General features: G+C 45.0%; 1 protein-coding gene across 2 annotated transcripts in view; it reads left to right on the top strand.

Annotated features, from left to right (window-relative positions):
- Positions 1-24,286, top strand: part of LOC146775837 (NACHT, LRR and PYD domains-containing protein 12-like) — a 984,872-nt gene that overhangs the window by 32,248 nt on the left and 928,338 nt on the right. For both annotated transcript variants that reach the window (XM_085639880.1, XM_085639881.1), the window contains exon 2: positions 10,094-10,163. In XM_085639880.1, coding sequence (XP_085496006.1) covers positions 10,130-10,163 — 34 coding nt within the window. In that variant the 5' untranslated portion in view covers positions 10,094-10,129. The remainder of the gene's footprint in view (positions 1-10,093; positions 10,164-24,286) is intronic.

The following is a 24,286-nucleotide window of genomic DNA, read 5'->3' on the forward strand; positions in this document are numbered from 1 at the left end:
TGTTTGAATATTGGAGAAGTACATAACGGACTATAGATTGTGCTGTACAGGTTGGTCTCCCAAAAACAAAGTAGAGAATATGGACTATTCCAAAAATAGCATATGGTAGCATTACCCAACTGATTATAACCCCAACTGCAAAATATTTATAGGTGTAACCTTTTTAACTTTCTGGTGTGAGTCCAGCTTCAAATACTAATGAGACAAAGGCTGGGCCTTTCCAGGTGTCACCTAACATTTACTAATGACAAGGTAGGTCTCTTTGAAGATAATAAAGTTTCTGTTTCCACCACAACTGGTGGCCTCCCTTGAGCTATATATATCCTCATCGTATTGACTCTCACATAAAGGAGCAACTGTTTATGATGACTTGGTCTGTTAGTTCATTTCAGTCCTTCAGCTGTTCTCATATCACGTTCTTAGACCCTGCTTTTGAGACTGCATAAATAGAGAAAAGTTTGAGAAATTTGATACCAGTGTTTAAATCTGTAAGATCCCATGGTCAAATTATGCAGCAGTATAAACTGGAAAACTTCTGGGAAGCGGATTTTTAGGTCTTTTAATAAGGTCACAAAGGCACAGTTATTCTTACAAAACTTAAAGCAGCATAGAGAAGTGTCTTCTTAATTTTACCATTTTCACTTTCTGAATGTACGGTTGGGCATTTTTGTACTGGTGGAAGTTTCTCAACTTCTGGTTTATAATTTCTTTTTTCTATTTTTATAAAAAAGGGCTCTTGAGCTCATGGGTGTAAAGATACAAGGCCTGATTATGATGTCGGGCGGACATGCTGTGGTCTCAGAACCGACTGACCTCAGGTCGGCAAGCCCGACATCACCATTACAATGCGACACACACTCCCGTTTCTCTGTGGGAACTTGTGCTGCGGCCGCTAACCGGCAATAGCACAAGCTCCCATGGAAAAATGGGAGATTCTGTTAATCCTGGTAGTGCGTGGAAGGCACCTCAAGGTGACTACCGCATGATTCAGGGATTAACAGGGGGCACCATAGGTGCAGCCTTGGCCCCCAACCGGATGCAGTGGAGGAATGGGGCCCTGCTAGGGGCTCCCAAAGTCGCTCTCTGACAGGCTTTCCATGTTGGAAAACCCGTCATGAAAAGCCTATTGGAAACCAACGTTGTAATCCTGACGGCGGAAACGCCGTCCTCAGGGATTACTTTGGGGCCTCCGACAGGCCAATGGGCTACTTGAGCCCATTGGAATCCAGCCTGAATGACCTTCCAGTTTCAATTTGACCGCCTACATTATTATTAGATGGGCAGAATTGAATTGTCTGTCGGATAGCCTCGGACCGATATCATAATCGGCCCTATATTGTTATTTTTCTTATTCTCAAAGTTTGTGTTTGGGTTAGAAAATACCGACAGCCATCTTCTAAGCAAGTGAATAAAGGTTTACTTTAACCTGTGACTATTGGTTGGACAGCCCCTGCTAATGCCTGGGACATATTGGGGAGCAAGGGGGAACTGGGTTTCAGAAAAAAACATTAGATACAACAGTAGGAGATCAGAAATTCCTCGGTGAAATTTTGTTAGAAATCAAAAAAACAGGACATGATTTTCATTAAGATGATATCTGTTATTGTAAATGTTTTTCTTTTTCATAAACCACAGGAGCGACCCTTAGGTTCAAAAGGACCAGGGTGTGAGATATTCAAATACAACAATGTCCAATCGGGTATCATTTGAGATCATACTTAATAATTCTTAAAATTACACATTACGTGTAGTGTGAGCTCACATGGTCCATAGTTTGTGCAAACAGCGCAACTAAAATGGAGGTGGAATAATTCATAACCACATCATTCATTTCTTTCATTCACAGTGAGCACTTAACTGAACCCTTCTATTAAATAATAGTGGTGGCTCCACTGCGTTCAAGCAGCGCTAGAAGCAAAAACATAAAATGATAATAACTTTCAGTTATTATTTTATATTTCCTTTGTGGGCTGGTGGGTGGGACTGCCCTGCTAACGGAGCAGGGTAGGGGAGGAGTGGTTTGGCCACTCCAAAGTGCGCAATGACTTTCGGCCATCTCCGGCCACCCAAACCAGTCATGCCCACCCCTCCATCCCGTGGCTGAGCGCCGTGTCACGGGCGCTCAGACCAATCACAATGCTGCATTGCAGCATTGTGATTGGCTTAGGGAAGGGAGCCTAACTGCCTGCTTCCTGTTCTTAAAGTCGGAGAAGAGCAGAGATACGGTTCCAGGCGGCGGCAAGGTGAGTGATTTTTTTTTCCCTTCACTTTGTGCTCCCTCCCACAATCCTGACCCCCTATGCAAGGTCGCCCCCCACCACCACCACCTGCAAGCCATGCTGGCCGCAACTTTTGAAGACCTGTATGACTTTCCAAATCTAATGAGACCTGAACCATTTTTCATCAATATGAATTCTTTAGAAATTGTCTCAAGGATGATATGAATATGCATGTTATTCAAATGTGTTGATTTGTGTTACATCTGAGGCCCCCCTGGGCCGTGCGGGAGCGGGCGCTGTTCGCAGAAAACGCCGCGGCAAATGAGGGACACCCACACACGTTAGTTATTAAGCACGGACTGCCTAACGCAGCCCGCCCACCTTTATTTATCTACTACGTGCTCCGCCTTCCAGTGTGAGCGCAGGGGCTGATCACTTCCGGCGCGTTTGCTGGCAACAATAGGCTGGCACCTTAACTGTCCCATCCCAACTCAGTCCTTGACTGGCTCCCAAGTGTCTCATCACTCACTTACTTGGCAAGCAAAGTCCCTCAGTCGAGTGCTCGGCTGTGTGTTGTCCCTCAGAGCCTACGTGGGCTGTCCTCGGCTGGATCTGGGTTCAGAGACCGGTACGCTGGAAGAGTGGCCCACCTCTGGGAGCTCTTGGGTCGTTTCCGGAGCCCTTGGTGATGAGGCAGGCTCTGGATGGCAGCCCTCTGCCGCTCGGGGCTCCGAGTGGCTTTTGTCTGGTTCTTCATGATTGCCAGTCGCTTCGGTGTAGTGGGCGGGGTTGGTCACTTGCTTAAACCACAGGATGTTGCAGGTCACAGTCTCCCCTTCCTTTTCGACTGTCACCATGGTCCATTTTACATTGACTACAGTCCACTATCCATGTTCATAGCGAGTCCGTAGTTTCAATCCGGGTCTCTGGTCCTTCATGATGACGGTGTCCCCGCGGTGCAATTGGGGGGATATGGCTCTCCTGGCCTGGCTGGCTGAGTTGTTCCGCTTCTCCCTTCTCCTTAGGGCGCCATCTTTGTCAAAGTGAGGGGATGTCCACCCTGGTGTGGTAGGGAGGCCATCTCGGCGAGTGCCATTGAACATTAGCGCCCAGGGCGCTTGACGCATGGAGCTCTGAGGGGTGCTCCTGTGTTCTCTCAGGAGCTTCTGTAGGGACTGTTCCGAATCAGCGTGTTCAGCTATTGCGATGCGCTGAGTTTTGTTGATGGTCCTCTCTGCGTTGGCCTGGGGCCATTGCAGAAAGGTGCGTCTGTGTTGGATGCTGTGGTGTTGTAGGAACTCCCAGAATTCGTGTCCTTGAAAGGGGTGTCCGTTGTCACTCCTGAGCTCTTCCAGACACCTGAACATGACAAATACCTTCTCCAGCACTGGGCCGACATGCGAGAAAGCCGTAGAGTTGACAACCTCCACGATAGTGTACTTGGAATAGCTGTCAATCAGGGCTAGGGTGACTTGTCCGTCCGGAAAACTTCCGAAGTCCTCACTTAGCTTCTCCCAGGGGCTTTTTTTCTGTGTTCTTCGGTGAGGATGGGTGCGGGCCCCTCGGAGCTGCTTGTCACTTGACAGGATGGGCACCTTCAGACTATCTCGTCGATACGGGCATCCATTCCAGAGAACCAGACTTTTTCCCGCATGCGGGCTCTCATCTTTTCCACTCCTTGGTGCCCTCCGTGGGCGAGCTGGGTCGCTCGTGACTGGAGGGATGCTGTGATAACTATGCGAGACCCTCTTAGCAGGATTCCTCCCTGGGTAGCGCTCAGCTTGTTCCTGACCCTCCACATGTGTATTAGACTTTCCTTCTCCGGGCCTGACCAGGAATTGGCTGACTGTAGGAACTGATGCCAGAGCCCTCCTTGGACAGCTGCTCGGACTTTGGCTATGACGGTGTCTGCTTCCACCGCTACTGCCACCTCTTCGAGGGTCACACTCATGGGCACGTGAGTGCCGAGGTCATGTTGAGGTGTGCTTCACTGGAGTCAGCCTCTGGTTCTTCACTCTCGTCTTCCTCTGTGGTTGGGTGTCTCGAGAGGAAATCGGTGGGGTTTGTAGGGCCCGGGCCTGTATGCTACGTCCATCTCGTACTGCTAGTGTCCAATGGCCCACCGTTCGATGCGTGGTGGTGGGTGCGGTGCCGAGCCCTTGATCAACGGTACCAAGGGTTGATGGTCCGTGATGATCCTGAACTGGTGCCCACATATGTATAAATGGAAGTGCCGGCATGCCCAGCGAATTGCTAGGGCTTCCCTCTCAATTTGGGCATATTGTTTTTCAGTCGGAGAGAGTGCTTTACTGGCATATGCTAAGGCAGCCCACCGTCCGGGCTCTTGCTCCTGGGTCAGGACAGCCCCAAGTCCTATGGGGCTGTCATCCACAAGCATCTCTATCTGCCTGGAGGGGTTGAAATACACCAGTGTGGTGTGGTCGAGGAGAGCATTCTTGACTGCTTAGAAAGCGGCTTCTTCTGTCTGGCCCCATTGCCACGGGGCACCTGCGCGGGTGAGGTTTCAGAGAGGTTCCGCAATGGCGGCCAGATCTGGGGTGAAACGGCTGCAGTAAGTGGCCATCCCGAGTAAGCTGTGGACTTCAGCCACTGTTAGAGGTGCTGACGCGTTTTTGGTGGCCTGGGATTTGCAGGTGACGACCTGGATTCCTCTTGCGTGAAGGTGTAGCCAAAGAATTCTATACGTTGCTGGAACAGCAGACATTTCTCCCTGTGTAGGGTAACTCCGTGGTCCTGGAGTCTTTCAGCGTGGCTCTCACGTGCCGGTAGTGCTCTTCAGCTGTCTGTGAGTGGATGAGTATATTGTCACTCACGTTTAGTACGCCGGGTAGCCTGACCAGGATCTCTTTGACGGCGTTATGGAAGATTTTGGCAGCTGATGATATTCCGAAGTTTAGGCGTTTATACCTTCTGAGTCCTAGATGCTTGCTGAAGGTGTTTATATATCAGCTTTCCTTTGCAAGCACTAGTTGATGGTAGCCGGCATTCAGATCCATATTCGAAACCCATCTGGATCCATTCAAATCAGCCACTATATCATCCATGGTCGGTGTTATGTGGTGCTCACGCCGAATGGCCTTGTTAGGGAGGCGCATATCAATGCAGAGTCTTATCTTCCCCGGTTGGAGAGGTTTTCGGCGATCACCATGGGGGACACCCATGGTGTGGGTCCTGAGACCTTCCCTATAACCCCTTGATCTTCTAGCTTTTGCAGTTCTTCTTCCACTAGCGGTCGGAGGTGGAAAAGGATCCTCCTGTGTCTCTGTGCCGTTGGTACGACCGTTGGGTCTATATGCAGTTTGATTGGAGCCTTCTTTATCTGCCCCAGCCCCTTGAATAAATCCTCAAATTGGCTGAGCTGTTCTTTGGTCTGGTCAGCTTGCACGCTCCTGACGAACGTCACCAGCCCTATGTCTTCTGCTGCATGACTACTCAGCAGTGTGTCTGCCTCCTGGTTGATGATGTGGATGTCCACTGTGATTTTGGTCTTTTCTGACTGCACTGGCACGGTCAATTTGCCCCAGAGGGGTAACGGTGAATCGCTCCCATAGGCAAAAATCTTTGTCTTTGACGGTCGTAGTTCAGGCTTAGGCTTCAGTTTGTTGTATTGTTGGATCCCCATGACGGTGACTTCTGACCCAGCTATGTGCACTGTGCTGGCTGGGGACGCCTCCGTCTTTTCAGAGCTTGGGTAAACGAGACAAGGTATGTCTCTCCTTCTTCATCAGACGAGGATTCATCTGCTTGGTAAAGGGTTTGTTCCATCTTCTTCCTTCCTGGCGAGGAAGACAGGGAAATGCTCGATAGCTGGCGGACCGTTCTCCGCACTGGAATGGGGCGTCATCCTTCCTTTCGTTGCGTCTTTTTCTGCATACTGAGGCAAAATGGTTGGCAATCCCACAGTTGGTGCACGTCTTCTCTTGAGCTGGGTATGACTGTGGTGGGTGATATTTGTATCTACAAAACCCACATTGACCTTTCGGTTCTGGTGGTGGGCGATCTCTCGGTTTGTAGGCCCTGTCTCGCATCCTGACGGCATCAGCTCGCTCGTCTTTTACGGTGACGCTCTTCTCTGTGTTGCGCGTCAGCACGAGGTCCATCTCCTCCGCTCGTTCGGGCGAGAGATCGTGAGACCGTGCCAACACCAGTATGTAATTCATCGGTATGTTCGGCTGCCTTAGAATAAGGCCTGGCAGGAAATTGCTGCGGATTGCCAGAATCAGTTGCGCTCTGATTTCTTCTGCCACTCTCTCTCCCACGAGGTGAGTACTAGCGAGTTCTCTCAGCCTCGCATGAAAAGAGTCTACCGACCCTCCTTCTCTTTGCTTGGCTTGCCTCAATTTGAAGTGCTCAAAGTCTGGGTTCAATTGACGGTCAAAGTGCGCATTCAATGCAGTCACCGCTGCTACATAATCCTCGGGTGGTCCGGTGTTTGGGAGGTGTTTGAAAAGCCTGTAGATCTCCTCTCCCGCATAGTGGAGAAGCAACGAGTGCTTAACGGCACCATCTGTTTGTCGGGTGGCAATGAAGTAATTTCCTAGGCGGCCAAGCCAGACTTGCCATCTTGGCGATGCTGCGGCGGGGTCCGCTGATTCGCTAAAAGGAGGTAGGACTCCTGTGGGAGGGTGTTGTACTGTGGTTCTCGCTGGGGTCTTCGCGCCTTCCCCTTGATCACCCATGGTGCTGGCTGGTTGAAACGGTAGACTCCCTCAGCAGGAGTGCTGTCCCCTGCCAGATAGCTCTGGGACCTTGTGTTGTGTGGTTGGCGCTTCTGGGGCTTGTGCGACTAGTCCTTGTAATTGCGGCCTTGTGGCACGTGTTTTGGCCTCGCAAGGCAGAAACTATCCTGGGAGCGGCTCCCGCGCTCTGTGCGCGTCTCACCCGCAGTGCTGTAGGCGTGCCTTGCCTTGTGGTGCTCTGCATCGGTGCTGGATGGTGAATACCACATGTGGGGGCTGGCTCCCCTGTGCTGTGTTTGTGTTGGGTGCCAGGCTTCACCGCCTCAGTGGCAGTGTGTGGGCCTCGTGCTGTGCTGCTGGGCCTGCCTTCAATTGACCGGTGCAGGCGTGGGTCGTGCTGCAGCTCCTCACTGCAGGGAGCGCTGTGGAGCGTGGATCGATCCCGTCCTCATCGCTACTGTTACATCTGAGGCCCCCCCTGGGCCGTGCAGGAGCGGGCGCTGTGCGCAGGAAACGCCGCGGCAAATGAGGGACAACCACACACGTTAGTTATAAAGCGCGGACTGCCTAACGCAGCCCGCCCACCTTTATTTTTCTACACGCTCCGCCTTCTGGTGTGAGTGCAGGGGCTGATCACTTGCGGCGCGAGCACCGGCAACAATAGGCTGGCACGCTAACTGTCACAATTTGCATTCATTGTATAAATTATATGTTTGAATAGCAGAGAAGCACCGAACAGACTAATAGAGTGTTTTGTGCTTAAAAGTACAGGTTGGTCTCTCAAAATACAGAGTAGAGAATATGGACTATTCCAAAAAGAGTATATGGTAGCATTCCTCAACTGATTGTATCCCCTCAATTTCTTTGTGTTTTAATGAATCCTGAAACTGCAAAACATTTAAAAATACTGATAAAACAAATATGAAATAACCATTCACGCTAGACTTTTCTTATGGAGAGAACAACGATAATTTAAACTCTTGACCCATGACCAAGCTATAGGTGGAATCTTTTTAACTTTCTGGTGTGAGTCCACATTACAAGGTTCAAATGCGAATGAATCAAAGATACGGTTCCATGGCACAATGCAGATGGCGGCAGATTCAGCACCGGTAAAAGCATTGCAGTGCATTTATATATCTGTATTGTTCTTGCTCTTTTTGGAACTTTCTACAATTTCCCTCATAATCTCAAAGTATGTTGTTGTCAATTCTGTAACAATAATTTCTTCTATTTCCGCATACTTAGGTCTTTGTCTTTATCTTGAGTGCAACTTTAATTTGTATTTCTTTCTTTATGTATTTATTGGGCGTTTATGCCAAAAAGACCCGAAGGTATAAGAGTGCTGTAAAATATAGAGCATGTAAACATACACAAAGAACCAGTTCCCAGGTGTTAGGTTTGATTTCACTCAAAAAGCCTCACATCTGAATGAGTTGCAGTAACATTGGTACAGTTCTTACATCAGAGCTCGGGATAGCTGTGTTGTTCCATGGCTGTTCTCACATATGGGTAAAGCAGTTAATAAAGTATCTTTGGCGGAGTAACGTTTTCATGCTGTTGAAACCCAAGATAGGAGTGACTACTGCACATCTCTGGTGCCAATGAGTTCCATATCCTTTAGTCTCCGTTATTTGATGTCATAGGGCTCAAAGTGGGGTTATTTTAATTTCCTGGCTGCTCCCCTGCTTGTACCCCCTGCGTTCGCAGTTTAAGTGGGGAGGGAGTTGATACTTTTATGAGCCTTTCCTATCTGCAGCTCTTCAGACAAAGGCTCTTAAAACACAAAATTAAGGGGAAACAATACCAGCGGTCAGGGATGCAAAGTTAATAACAACAAAGGAATGAAGAGAAAGAGGGGGAAAGAAAGACAGAGAGTTGGAAATTAACATGAAAGGAAGGACATATAAAACTAAGGAAGAAACTGTGACAAGAAGGAAGGGTCAATAGAATGAAAGGATGGTTGCAAGGGGTAAAGGACTGATGGATGGGAGGGTTAAACAGCATTTGCATGGGTGGGTGAAAGTGGCTGGAATGATGAAAGGCTGGGTGAAGGGGTGGAAGGATGAATGGACATCTAAATGAAAGGGTGAATATATGAATTGGCAGATGGATAAAAGGAGGGGAATTAGTAGGTGGGTGAAAATAATGGATAGATGGGTGAAACTATGTATGCATGGTTGCAAGTGTAGGTAGAAGGATGAAAGAATGGATGCAAGACTGTAATGATGAGAGGGTTAATGGATGGATGGAATGGTAAAATGAATTATGAATGGATGGATGGAAGCATGAACAGATGGATAGATGAATGGATGCATGAAAGGCTGAGCGGATGGAGAGAGAGCTGGACAGAAGGCAGTATAAAGGGAACTCATCTAGAGTGAGTAGGCGTTACTAAGTTCACTTACCCAATGACGTTTTAAGTAAGGATCAAAGTGGGGGTATTTGCATTTTCTGACAACTCCCTCGGTTAAAGAATAAGGAGTAGCCTACTGAGGTTCCTGCGGTGCTGTGTGTCGGGAATCAGCCTTTTGTGTGGAGTGGACTGAGCGCGACCATGTCATGGCAGACCATCTTAATACAACAGAGGTTACTTACCTCTGCCAGTAAATCTGGCCTTGTTATGTTAATGCATGCAAACACAGACACGCACACACCCATGTTTTTGATGCCTTAGCGCATTAAAACCAAACCGCCTTGTTTGCTAATTTTTTACTTTCCTAGTTAGCCATTGATGGCTAAAGCACATTAAATATATTGATTGATTGTTTAACATTCCTATTGAAACATGTTCTTCATACTTGTTTTTCATTTGATTCCAATTCTTCTGAATGGTTTTGTCACATGACAAAAGCAGGCTGTAACCTTATCCTTGCCAGGTGCATTTCAAAAACACTGCTTCCTCACCATGTCATTATATGATGCAAAGTCATACCTTTTTACTGAGAAAAATATGCTGTTTCCCATTACTTTAATTGTATTGTAACGCTCTTTATTTCGAACACGTAATAAATATGTGCACGTCTTGGGTTTGCAAGGTGTCAGGTATCAGTCTTTCTTCTATTGATCAGACTTGAATTAAAGTATGTTTAAATATTTGTGCATTTCCCCACCAGAGATTAATCCCCTTCATAGCATCATTGAACGATGTAACACATTTTTGTTTTATTTCAGGATTATTGAAGTGGTTGGGGGCGGTGAGGACGGGAGATGGCTCGCAACGAAGGCCGGACACTGAGCGAAAGTTAGTAAAGTTCTGTAGTTGAATAATGCTTGACTCCTGAACTAAATTATGTCCATGAGACTTTGGCACAGAAAAGTGGTTAATGATTTCTGATTAACCATCTATTCAAAACAATTTATGATCTATTTAATGTTTGATGCATTTATCATTTCGTTGCAGACTGAGAGTGCTTAGCAGGCCATTGTATCCCATGACTAATGGAATGAGTTTCAGTGTCACCGCTATTGCTCAACAATATCACCCTAAGTCTACATCTTGGCTGTGGGACCCTTTGGGCAGTGGCGGCCCCACTGCTTTTTGCAGTGAGAGACAGAGAAAATAAAATGATAATAACTCGCGTTATTATCATTTTATTTTCTCATATTCCACTCACAGCTTTGCGTGAGGGGGCGAGGACAGGGAAGAAATGGTAGCACCCTCCTAAAGTGCGCAATGACTGCTTGGACGGCTATCTTGGGCTGCCCAAAATAGTCTTGCGCACTTCTCATGTTCTCCATGCAGGCTGCATTGCAGCCTACGTGGAGAACATGGCCAGGTCTTCAGTCAGCGTCTGCGCGCCAAAAATCTGAGCTCAGACCAATCACAACGCTGCTAAGGGTGTGTTGTGATTTTCTGGCTAGGAGCCTGGGTGTGTTTCCGGTGGCCGAGCAAGGGAGGACTACAGAGGAGAGACGTGCGTGGAAGCAGCAAAAAGGTAAATTTAAAATGTTTAATTTTTACTTAGCCGCTTCCCCCGCGTTCTCCCCCCTCCTGCGTCCTCCGCACTACTTCACACGTCCTGCCGCCCCCCTACCGCCGATCGATGCCAAACGCACCTGCCTTGGGGTTACGTTACAGGAAAAAATATCTCCCTTCATCCGTACACAGATAGTTATTACAATGTGCCATTACCACACATTGCCAATAAAACGCATTTGTTACGCTCATTACCATTACCACACAACCTTTAGCACACATGCCTTTACAACAAATTTAGTATCAATCAATCAATCAATCATGTAATTTGTAAAGCACACTACATACCCGTAAGGGTTTCAAGGCGCTGTGGGGGGGAAGGGGGGATGCTGCTGCCACTGGTCGAAGAGCCAGGTCTTGAGTTGTCTCCTGAAGGTCAGCAGGTCTTCGGTTTGTCGTAGGTAGAGGGGGAGGGTGTTCCAGGTCTTGGCGGCGCGGTGGGAGAAGGACCTGCCTCCGTAAGTTGTTCTACGGATGCGCGGGACCGTGGCCAGGGCGTGGTCAGCAGAGCGGAGTTTCCTGTTGGGTACGTAGAAGGAGAGTCGGTTTTTGAGATAAGCTGGTCCGGTATTGTGGAGTGCCTTGTGTGCGTGGATCAGGAGCTTGAAGGAGATTCTCCTTTCGACGGGGAGCCAGTGCTGGTTCCTCAGGTGGGGGGTGATGTAGTCGCGGCGCGGGACGTCGAGGATCAGGCGTGCAGAGGCGTTCTGAATTCTCTGCAGTCTGTTGATGAGCTTGGACGAGGCTCCGACGTAGAGGGCGTTTCCGTAGTCGAGTCTGCTGCTGACTAGGGCCTGGGTGACTGTTTTCGTCGTGTTTGTCGGGATCCATCTGTAGATCTTGCGGAGCATGTGGAGGGTGTTGAAGGAGGTGGAGGAGACTGTGTTGACTTGTTTGGTCATGGTGAGTTTTGAGTCGAGGATGATTCCCAGGTTGCGTGCGTAGTCGGTGGGGGCCGGGGGGTCCCCAGTGCTGCGGGCCACCATGAGTCATCCCATGCTGAGGGGTTGGACCCGAGGATGAGGATCTCCGTCTTGTCTGAGTTCAGCTTAAGTCGGCTTTCCTTCATCCAGTCGGTGATTGCCTTCATCCCCTGGTGAATGGTAAAGCCATGTGCTTTGTAAATGTGAGCCTTAGTTAATTATATATATATATGTCAGAGAAACTGTTTTTTCAAAGTGTTTAGGGTAGGCCTTTTTAGGGTTTACAGTGGGTATGAGTTTTTGGGTGGGAAGGGTAATTTTAGAGTTTAAGGTGGGTATAGGGTTTTTGGGTGGCAAGGGTAATTTGTGGGCATGGGATTTTGAGTGGCAACAAATTTTAGGGTTTAGGGTGGGTATGGGTTTTGGGTGGCAAGGGTAATTTTTGGGCTTTGGGTGGGTATGGTTTGAGGGGTTGTGGAGTTTTAAGAATATATATATATATATCAGGTTCTCATGGTAAAATATGCAGACATATGGTCCAATAACATCATGCTCTGGCTCCGCTATATTGATGATGTCTTTGTGATCTGGAGGGGCACAATGGAGAGTGTGGTGCAGATCGGAGCTTCCGAATCCCCTATACTTCCACGGACGGAGTGATTTCACAGTCACACGCACACACACACATCACACGCTTGTGGGGCCCATTACACCAACATTCAAACCTAACCACTTTATCCGTACCTTGCATAGGGGAAACACTTTCTATATACCTAACCAATCTGCATATACCTTGAGGTCAATGGCATCAACTAGTTGCTATAGATCTGATGAAAAACATTCAGAATATTCAATAAACATAACAAGAAATAACCACCCGACACAGTAATTCAAACAGAATATAGTTTATCTAAATTAATTTGTAAGAAAAGCCAAATAAATGCAAGATCATTTTCTTCATATTTACCTATTCTGGCTAAAAGTCGTTTTCTAAGTCAGAACTGGTCCTCAGCAAAAAGTTAAAGTTTCTAGCCGTCCTGTAGAGTCACCGTCCTCTCCGTCAGCGTCGGGACCTCTGATCATTGGTTGGGGAAGAAGTGGCGCTAGACCTCTCTAGTCTACTAGTATTCATACCAAATTTTACATTCTAAATGTAACAAACATAGTTCTCAAACATCCGTTTGGCAGGGAATGATGTCGTCTTGATACATTAGGAAATTTTCTCATGTATTGATAACTTCAAGTTCTGAATAGAAAATATAAGTCCATAGCTAATTCGTTACTTTCACGGATGTCTTCTCCGGATAAAATGTATCTTATTTATGAAATCATTATAAGTTTATTCAGGTCAGTTTACAGAATTTGCAACATTCTTCACTTTCAGGGGCACTTGGCATCGCTCCTGGATTTGTCGTCATATTCATGGCTTTTCGGTTCAAGTAGAAGTCAGGGTCGCAGTCAGCGCAAAGCCTCTTTCATTATTACATCTACTCGAATGCAGGCTGCGGATGGCAGCCATCTTTCAGCAGGCCACAATGGTCAACTTAATTAAAAAGAGACACAAAACATATTTACTACATGGAAATGATTATACAGTGTTATTCCCCTGCTAATACCCTTATGTGTATGTATTTATCTAGCCATTTGCAACATCAAAAGCCATTAATACATATTAATTATAAGCGCAAAACATAATAACATCACATAAGCAACATCTATTCTGTCAATTTGCTCACCAACTTAGTTCACTTATTATTTTAGCCATGCAATTGCATTCCCACGTGTAATTCTTCTGTTAATAAGGTTGGTTAGACAAATACGACAAACCTTTAGTAGTTACTAATTAATCAGTAGTATTTTTAATAATGACATACAGATATTTGGGTTTATATTGAAAACCCTGCTCCATCAATCCCCCCTTTGGTGATATCTTATCACCACAAAAATCACAAACCCCAAAATCAATTTAATTTCCCCTTTTGAAGAAATTCGAAATGTCTTCTTGTTCATTTTTCAAACCCTTGTTTCCATGTCATCTTCTCTCTTGGTTTCTATGTATATGCTTTCCCTATGTTCTTCTAATTCTATTTCTTGTGGATCTCTTTCTGGTTTCTTTTGTCTCTTTTTAACATTTTCTCGTGTTATTTTCTTTTTATTTCTTCTGTATCTACAACACAGACACCCTAATCTAGGAATTAATAATGCTACAATTACACACGTTAATGGAAATAATATCTTGCCAAATATGGTTCTACCTATTTTAGCAATAAAATTCTTAATAGCAATCATCTTATTAGCCATTTTAGTCCAGATACTTTCAGCTTCCAGTGGTACTAATTCTTCATGCAAATCAGTAATATTTTTGATATAGACCTTTAGATCTTTGCTTTCGTCAGGAATGTAAGTGCAACAATGTTGAACTTTCAGCATTCCACAGACTCCACCCTCTTTTGCCAATAGAATGTCAAGGGCAAGTTGATTTTGCATCGCCATAGCGCGTAAAGCAACCATTTCAGTATTTACCAAAAGAAAGCCTCCAGCGGTGCTTGTTGACAAGCGATCCACCACTGTTGACAGCTTCCGAATGCCAAATGCATTCAATGAAATTCCCACTGCTGGTATCAAAGCTCCAAAAATATCTCCTACAATTTCTGTCCATGTTTCTCTTCTATAGCGTGTTAAAGGATTAGTTTGTTCAGCATTTTCTACTCTATCCATGTGAAAAATCTTTGGAAAGACCAGGCCAACATAACATGTGCCATACCAATGGTCAGGCAACCTGTAATAAGCCTTATTCCCACAAATATAATACACTCCCGGAAAAACTGGCTCTTCACCACCTCTAAATCCCCATCCGGTTGCAATAAAGTATGTATCATGGCACTCACTAGTCCCTATGAAATAATAATCATACTGGGATTTCTTCCTAGTAATGCATAATTTGCCTTTCTGTGATGCATCTAGAGCCAAAGTTGGACTGGCCCCATTTTTCAATTCTTTTTCGTTTTCAATATCCCACATTGTTTCACTCATCTCATGTCCTTCAGCTTTCTTATGCATGTTCAACCTTCTTCTCTCAACCATGTCTAGGAATGTTTTCTCTTCCTCCTTCAAACTGCAGGTTAAATTGTTTCTAAAAACATATTCTAATGTTAATTCTCTAGTTTCAATAAAAATCTCACCTAAAATGTTAGCTTCTTTAGCAGGATTCAATTTTTTATTCATAGGCAGTTGCCAAGAATATTATCTACATTTGACCTGTTATAATCTAATTTCCCTAATAGATAAAATATACTAATTAACACACTACATGAAATTCCATACGTAGCCGGAAGGTGATGATGAGTCACTCCTTCCGAAACAGAAGCAGGTAATTGCATACAAACGTAGCAATCCCTTACATCCATTGTCTTCACATATTCGTACAATAATTTTGAAAACACATTGCTAGAAAAATCATTAATAGACCTATCCTTATGTACATGTATGTTGCTCATTCTAGTTGGAACTATCTTCTGTGAACACTTCCCTATGTTAGTTAGATTCCCAGTATGTCCTTCTAAAGTGTCTATTGTAACTCTAAAAGAAATTAATAGAGCAAGCACGCTCCAAAGCAGCATTAATAATCCTGTACAGCAGCAGCACATCTTGCACCATCTCTTCAAGAAGGTACATCTACTTTGATTATTCTCAGTGTTAGCCATCTTGTTACTTTGACCGTGTCTTTTGACTTAGCCTCTTCTACTCCACTACTGAACTTTTAGGGCAGCAAGTACCCACCAGATTAATACAATCTATTAGTTCTTAGTATATCTCTTCACTTTCTTCTTCAAGTGATTTCTTTGGATTTACTCAATTTGGGTTTTTATCATTCTTTACTGTGTCTTCATCATCATCAAACTGTATCAGGTCCTGAACATCCGTTTCTTCTCCAATGTCGGACAAGATAACTCTCAGGATTCCAACAGCTTCTTCTTCTCCTTCAACCACTTTCAGTAAAGTCTCCTCTGGATTTCCTTGACTATCTGCCTCTTCTCCTTCTTCAGGCAGTGCCACGTACGTCCATTCCGGTGACTTATACTTCTGGTTTGGTTTTCTGATTCTTTTAGTTTCTTCAGATTTCTTTGTTTCTTCTCCTTTCGTTTGGTTTTGACTTGACACTTCGTTCACTTGTTCAGCTTTCGAAGAGTTAACTCGTGTCAGTCGGTATCTCAGTCTCTTTATCTTATTGGGCCAAAGATCTCCTTTAGCATTTCTTTTCTGTTTTCCCTCTTTACTGTTTCTTTCTCCAATCCAAGTTCTTTTTCTTAGAACTCGACCTTCAGGTATCTCATTCTCACTTTCATCAGATTCTGTTTCAGTTGCCTCTTGTTCATCAACAATGTTCTCTTTTCCCACAGTCTCTTTTCCCACCGATTGAGATTTCCCTATTTCTGTCCCTCCTCGGGTCTCCGACACGCAATCTTCTTGCTGTCTACTTGTCCCTTCACCTAGCTTGTTGTTGATGTTCCCTACACCTCCTCTGGTTTCTTCCGCAATCTGTCCCTCTCTATCTTTTTCTGTCCCTTCTTCTTCAAGAATTATCTCAGGTGGAACTTCTCCAATTTCCTCATTTGATTCAGGTATTACCTCTGTGGAAATGTTCTTTTCTTTTCTTTCTTTCTTTTTGTGTTCGTCACTGTTAGTTGGGACTTCAGGCACTTCTTCAGAATCTGGACTTGTCTCTGAAGTTGGTAATGTTCCTTTCAGAATTCCTTCTGGCGGGACAAAAGTTTCTCTTGACTCACTTTCCCCCCTTTCAGGATTCTTTTTTCTTTTTACTGCCTCACTGTCTGCATCATCACTGGAATCTGATTCTTCAAAATATTCTTTTCCAGTACCATTTGGTCTCTTGGATTTGGAACTCTCAGAGTGTGACTTGCATGTATCCAATTTTTCACTCCAGCACACTTCACAGCAGTGGTTGTGGTCAGAACAACTTGCCTTGGTCTTCCCCACCTTGGAACTAGGCAGTTTCTTCTTCTGTGGACTTTTATTCTTACCCAGTCCCCTGGGCTCAGATCATGGGCTGGTTTCTTTTCAAGGGTGGTAGCGTCTTCTCCAACCTGGTGAAACACAGAATGGACTGCGTCAGCCAGGCCTTTACAGTAATCCAAAATCATGTCATCAGTTATAGTCATCAGCTTGTTGACTGGCACAAACGCATTTCTCATTGCACGTCCCATGATGATTTCATGTGGACTCAAACCTGTTGTTCTGTCTGGAGTAGACCTAATTGTCATCAGGACTAGAGGCAAGACATCAGGCCATTTCATTCCTGTGGCTAGGCACATTTTGCAAATTCTGTTTTTAATGGTACCATTCATTTGTTCAACCACACCAGAAGCCTCTGGTCGGTAAGCACAATGTAGCTTCTGCTGTACACTCAATGCTTCACAGATTAAACTCATGATTTCATTATAAAAGTGTCCTCCTCTGTCTGATTCAATGGTCCCTGGGAACCCGTATATTGGGATGAATTCTCTTAACAATAGCTTGGCCACTGTTATTCCATCATTTCTTCTTGTTGGAAATGCCTCCACCCACCTGGAGAACAAACAGACTACCACCAGAACATACCTCAATCTATTGACTTGGGGCATCTCAATAAAGTCTACCTGCATTCTGGTGAAGGGTCCTCCCTCTCTGCCTATTGTACCTAGGCTCACCACTGTTTTCTTTCCAGGATTGAATTGCTGACATATCAGACATCTCTGACAGAGACTTTCTGCTATCAGCCTGAATTTTGCATTGTACCAGGTCTGCTTAAAGGCCCTTATCATAGCATCCCTCCCCAGGTGTCCCTGGCCATGATACATCCTTGCCATTGTTGACAGCATGCTATTGGGCATGACTGGTCTTCCATCTCTGTAGACCCACACGTGGTCCTTTTCCCTGGGTGCACAACCTGCTTTCACCCAATCTTTCATTTCATCATCTCCTGCCTCATCCTGCAGCTGTTTCACTTCCTCCCATGTTCCCACCACATTAGTAAACATTAAGGAACAAGAATACATCTCTTTTTCTTTACTCCGGTTGATGGAGTGATTATTCCTCGCACAATACTGTGCTATGTCATTGGCGAATTTGTTCCCAAGGGTGACAAAATCATCACCTTGACTATGAGCAGCACATTTTACAACTGCTAGTTCTTTAGGCAGCTGTATCGCCTCAAGCAATTTTCCAACCACTTCAGCATTCTTTATGGGAGTTCCACTTGAGGTCAGGAAACCTCTTTGTAGCCATAGCTGGCCAAAATCATGGACAACTCCGAAGCCATACTGGCTGTCAGTCATTACAGTCACTCTTACGTTCCTTCCAATCTTGCAAGCTTTCGTCAGTGCCACCAATTCTGCCACTTGAGCGGATTTAACTCCTTTCAAGGGTGATGCTTCCACAACTCCTAAAACTGTACACACAGCATATGCAGCACTCAGCATTCCTTCATCAGTTCTCAAACAAGATCCATCCACAAACAACACATGATCACTCTCAGGCAGTGGTAGATCTCTTATGTCTGGTCTTGGTTTTGTACAGTAATCAAGCACATCCAGGCAATCATGATCAACATCATCTCTCACACCCACATTTTCAGCATCTGGCAACAGCGTTGCTGGATTCACATTCACACATCTCTCAAGACTCACATTTGTTGCACCAAGAATGACTTTCTCATATTTAGTCAGCCGACTATGAGACATGAACTGTGTCCGGCTCCTTGTTAAAAGGATTGCCACATCATGAGGCACGAATACCCGTACAGGATATCCCATTATAATGCCCTCACTTTGTTCCAGACTCCTGCATGTAGCAGCTACTGCTTTCAGGCAACCTGGTAAACCCACTGCTACTGGGTCAAGTGTTGATGAAAAGTACGCAATTGGCCTTCTCAGACGTCCATGTTTCTGGATTAACACTGAAAGTGCACATCCATTCCTCTCACTACAATACAGCTCGAATTCTTTTTCGTAATCTGGCATTCCTAGGGCAGGAGCTTCACATAGCCTGTTCTTTAATTCTTTGAATGCTGCCATTTCTTCTGGGTTTAATTCCAATGGGTCTTTCACCTCACTTTTAGTCAATTTAATCAGTGGCTTGGCAATTAAGGAGAAGTTACTTATCCACTGACGACAATAACCAACCATTCCCAGAAACATTCTTACTTCTCTTTGTGTCATTGGGGCTCTCATTCCTCTGATGATTTTGATCCTGTCAGTGGTCACTTTCCTCAGGCCTTTCTCAATATTATGTCCCAGATACTGGACTTCTTTCTGGCAGAATTTTAATTTGGCTGGAGATACTTTTAATCCTCCATCTGCCAAATGATTCAGCAAAGCAATGGTGTCTGTCTCACAAGCTTCACGTGTTTTTGATGCCACAAGCAGGTCATCAATATACTGGACCAGAACTGAATTTTCAGGCATTGTTAAACCCTCCAGAGATTTCTTCAACAATTGATTAAATATCGAGGGGCTCTCTGTATACCCCTGTGGAATTCGGCACCATGCCAAAATTCGCTGTCCAAACCTAAATGCAAAAATAGGCTGGCTGTCATGATGTAACGGGATTGAAAAGAAAGCATGGCACAAATCAATTACTGTGTACAATTCTGCATCATGGGGAATCTGATACAGAATTACTGATGGGTTTGGCACAATGGGACAGCATGGCACAACAATCTTGTTAATTTTTCTCAAATCCTGTACTATTCTGAACTTCCCATTGGGTTTCTTCAGTCCCATTATAGGTGAATTACATGGGCTGCTCAATATTTCTCTTAGCACCCCCTGCTGGATCATTTTCTCAATTATAGGGGTTATTCCTTCAATTATTTCAGGTGTCAGTCTGTATTGCGGGATGTTTGGGTAAGCTATTCCATCCTTTACAGTAATTTTCACTGGATCTACATTTCTCATCAGGCCCACATCTTCTCCAGTAAAATCCCAAACTGCTGCTTTTACTGTCTGTTTTAATTCTGGGGGCAATCCATCCGGATTGAACACTGCATAAGTTCCAATAGCCTCACTTTCCCTGTTATCTAGGGTCATTCTGTAAAGGACATCCTCATCTGGTGTCTCAAAGGCTATTCCATCTGGTGTACAAAAGATGGTACAATTCATCTTGCACAGTAAATCCCTGCCTAACAAGTTCACAGGACTGGTGTCACACACCACGAACCGGTGCATGTCTGTGAATTTCCCTATTCTAACCCTTACTGGTTCAGTAAGATGAGTTTTAATCTGTGTGTTGGATACACCAACTACTTGGATTGCTTCATCCGGGAGAGGAAGATTCTTTATATCAGCTGACCTGACAGTTGATCTTGTGGCTCCTGTGTCAACTAAGAAAGTAACACTTTCACCATTGATTTTCCCATCAACAAAAGGTCCTGCCTGGTCTATTTCTAGAGTTGCGCCAAGTACGCACTCTTCCTCCTCTCTTCGGCACCTTCAGAAGTCTCCCTCAGAGTCACTTCCCTCGTTTCTTAGCCAATATTGTGATACAGCGCTTGCGCGTTTTGGCTTGTTTACCTGTTCTTCATTGTAGAACCCCGAATCCTGGCTGTACTTCTGGGATCCTCTGCTTTGTGGCAAGGGCGGTTTTGGCACCTGATTCTGCTGCTTAACAGCCTTCTGCTGTTGTTGATGCTGACCACACCCCTCGTTCTGCACCTGTGAATTCAATGATGGATTGTCATCGTTAGTGGACGGTGGATTCTTACACTCGGATTTCCAGTGCCCTAATTTTCCACAGTTGTGGCAGGGAAACCTTTTCTTTGCTTCCTCAATATTGCCTTTCCCTTTTCCTTGGCCAACCTGGGTTTATTTCCTGGATTATTTGCTTGTTCAACCAACTGTGCTTCCTGTCTTTCTGCAACTTTCACCTGTGCCCACATCGCGTTTTCTTTCAGCTTTCTCTGCTTTGCCTCAATCTCATCACTGAAGTATTTTGCATGTCTCAGGATCTCATCAATCTTTTTACTCTGCCAGTCTACGGTATGCTCCCTTATCATTTCACTGATTTCAGGTCGCAAGCCATACACAAATCTATATACAAAATGGCTCAGGTCCTTGTCACCCAGATGTTTATCTCCACTGAACTGTTTGAAAGCCAGTATTAGTCTCTCATAGTAAGCATGGACTGATTCTTTCACTTCTTGATGTGTTCGATCTATCTTAACCCAGTCTGTTTCTTTGGGGGGTACCTTATTTTTCAGGAAAACCATAACCTGCTCATACTTTTTCATTACCTCTGGGTCTGGAGCTCCCGTCTTGGGATCTCTTGGGTATTCTTTAGTGGGCCAATCTACGACTATCTTGCACTCTGACCACAAGTCTGCTGGTACAATTATATCAAACAGACTATTCAGGTCAATCCACAGCACTTTTGACAATTTCACAAATCTGTCAACCTGTCTGTACCACTCGACGGGCTTCTCTCTCAGTCGAGGGAAATCATTTGTAAATGATAAAATATCTTGTCTGGTCCATGGGACATGTACATACCCTCCTCCTGGAATCTCCCTCATGGGATAGGCTGCCACTGGTTTCTCTTTTTCTTTCAAAGGGAATGTTGAGTAAGTTCTATCTACTGCATCTTCTCGTTTTTTATACCATCTATCCTTCCATTTCTCCACATCTCCCCATTTTCGCAGCAAAGCAATCATTTCCTTAATCTGCCCTGTTCGGCCTGCATTATTCAGATTCTCGATGTCCTTATCTGTAAAATCCACTTGGTAAGGCCTTTGTAAAGCTTTTACCTTGTCAATGTCAATTCCCATTTCACTAGCTATTCCTTTCAACCTGTCATGTGTGTTCCTTGCTCTCCATGTGATACTCTTACACATAAATAACAGCTCCCCATCCTGATGGTCTTTCAGTATTTCGGAGGAATTGTTCCCGCTATTAGCTCCTCCAATTCTATACGTAGTCTAGCTACATCAATTGCCTGGGAATCCTTTTCTTTTCTCTGCAAAGCTTTCAGCCAATCATTCAAGTCTTCAGCAGTTATCCCCGTAGATTTTTCTGCACCCACTGGTTCTGAAACTCTTTGTGGTTCTAGGATCGATCCTCCAGTCATTCTGTTCCCTTCCATACAACCGGAATTCAAACTTGAGTTAGTCTGCTCATTCAACTCTCCGCCACATATGGTATTTCTCCACTGATTTTCTCCTGATCTCCACTGACTTTCTCCCAATCTCATTTCTGTCTGCTCTGGAGGAACAACTAATCTGTTACCTACATATGGTACTGTTAAACCACTTTCACCCATCCTCTGCTTGTGAAAAATAGGCATAACCGGACCTATTGTTACTGGCACCGTAACTGCTTCCAGATTTTTAGTCAGTACCCTGATTTTCTCTGTCAATTCAAGTGTGGTTCTTGCTAGTTCTCTTGTCTTTTCATCCTCAATCTCATTTTCCCTTTCTATCTCTCTCTCTCTCTCTCTCTCTCTCTCTCTCTCTCTCTCTCTCTCTTTCTCTCTTTCTCCCTCTCTTTCACTCTCTCTTTCCACAAGAGAACTACTGCTTTTCAACTCAGGGGTCATGACTTCCGTCTTTATAACCCGCAGGGTGTCTCTCATTGGGGTAACTGGTGTCCTTTCTTCTGGTTCTCGTCTATAAGGGGGTGGTCTTTTGTAAAACATGTCTTCTAAGACATCATCTTCAGACTCATTCGCCCCACACCTCCTTGTTTCTACATTATGTGCTTTCTCTGTGCACTTTTTCCCTTCTATTTCTCCGGTAGTTATGACAGGATATAATCCCTCAGTCATACTGGCATCTCGCCATCTTCTCATCCGTTCATGATGAGTTTCACGATCATACTTTCTACCGAACATATATCGGTTGTTTCCTCCACTCCTCTGCTTTTCTCGCTCATGTGTTTCATCTTCCCATTCAGTTAATGCCTCGAACTGCGTCGGCCTAGGCCGAGGCTCTAGATTCATCATCCTTTCCCGTAAGTTTCTTAATATGGCCAGATTAAATGAGCCATGTTCCGGGAAAGCTAAAACCCCATCCTCTCTAGTATACTTTACCCAGTTGTCTAACCAAATACAGGTATGATACCCATATTTTGCAACCATGAAGGATGCGGGGGCTCTTGTCGGAGGAAGTAACTCTCCTTCCCTAGTCACAATATCCTTATCCTTGTTAAACCAGGTCTTAACTTTACTAAACAAGGATTTCTTTTTCCTTTCTCCAGCGTGGTAATATATTTTCTTGTTTTCCCCAACCCTTTAGTCTTTTCTACAACTGTACGATCTCCTGTCCAATTGCAGTGCTACTCACACTAACGCACCAATCCAGAGCGTTTACGTCACTGACTCAGTCCACGAATCCCAGCGCGACTCACACTAACGCACCAATCCTGGAGCGTCTACGTCACCCTGTATGTCTCCCAATCCGTGCGCGGCGTGCATTAGCACACCAATCACCGTGCTTCCACTGTTCTAACCCACTGTCCAATCACAGCGCGGTCTTCCTGTCGTCAGCAGTTGCTACAGCAGCTCCTGCTCCTGTCTCCTGTCTCTCGTCTACCCATCCTTTACAAAACTACTCGGTAGACTTTGTTTCAATTTCTACGAGTCTGTTAGTTACAACATACAAACATCTCCATTGTCTGCTTCGCTAACCACAGAATAGCAAAAGACCTTTCCCACGAGAATCCCGCCTTTCCTGGGAGCAGCGCTTACCTCTGCCCCACTACGGAATCGTTACTTCCGTTGATAAAGTAGCACATCCCTCTACTCTACCCTTCTTACAAGCACCAATTAACTGTTTTCTCCCGAATGCTCCTAAGAGTTTCACAATTAACCAGAATGCCTTCTCATTCACGCACTTTCACACCAGAAAATGTAGTACATTCACACAGAATCCTGTCTTTCCCGAGAACAGCGAACAGTCTGTCCTACTACAGAATTATATCACACGTTAACAAAGCAGCGCTTACCTCTGCTCTGTCCTTCTAACAAGCTCAGAGAATACCTATTACCTTCCTAGTGATAAGCGTTATTGGAATACCATAAGGATCCCTGATACCTAAGACCAGAACTTCACAGGTAACCTTCGCTATCATACACTCTCCTTACACACAGAAAATATGTCTCTAATGGTAGCACACGGCGATGCCACCGAATCGAACCCAGACAATGCGTCGTGCAACTTCTATTGTCACACGTTTTCCCCTGTCTGCATACAGGGCCAACAATCCCGCCTCTTCCGAGAGCAGCGCTTCCCAATGCCCTACTACGGAACTCTCACCGACTTCCTACATCCCAGAAGCCGTACACACTACATAAAACTCAATACGACTTCAACATATAGTGTTAGTACATATTTCAATATCAATCAATAATCAACAAGCTTATATACACGCCAAATTCACCAGATCAAGACAATAGTTAACCATCATTCTGCTACCA

The sequence above is a fragment of the Triturus cristatus genome, chromosome 12, assembly GCF_964204655.1.
Source record: "Triturus cristatus chromosome 12, aTriCri1.1, whole genome shotgun sequence".
Taxonomy (NCBI): domain Eukaryota; kingdom Metazoa; phylum Chordata; class Amphibia; order Caudata; family Salamandridae; genus Triturus; species Triturus cristatus.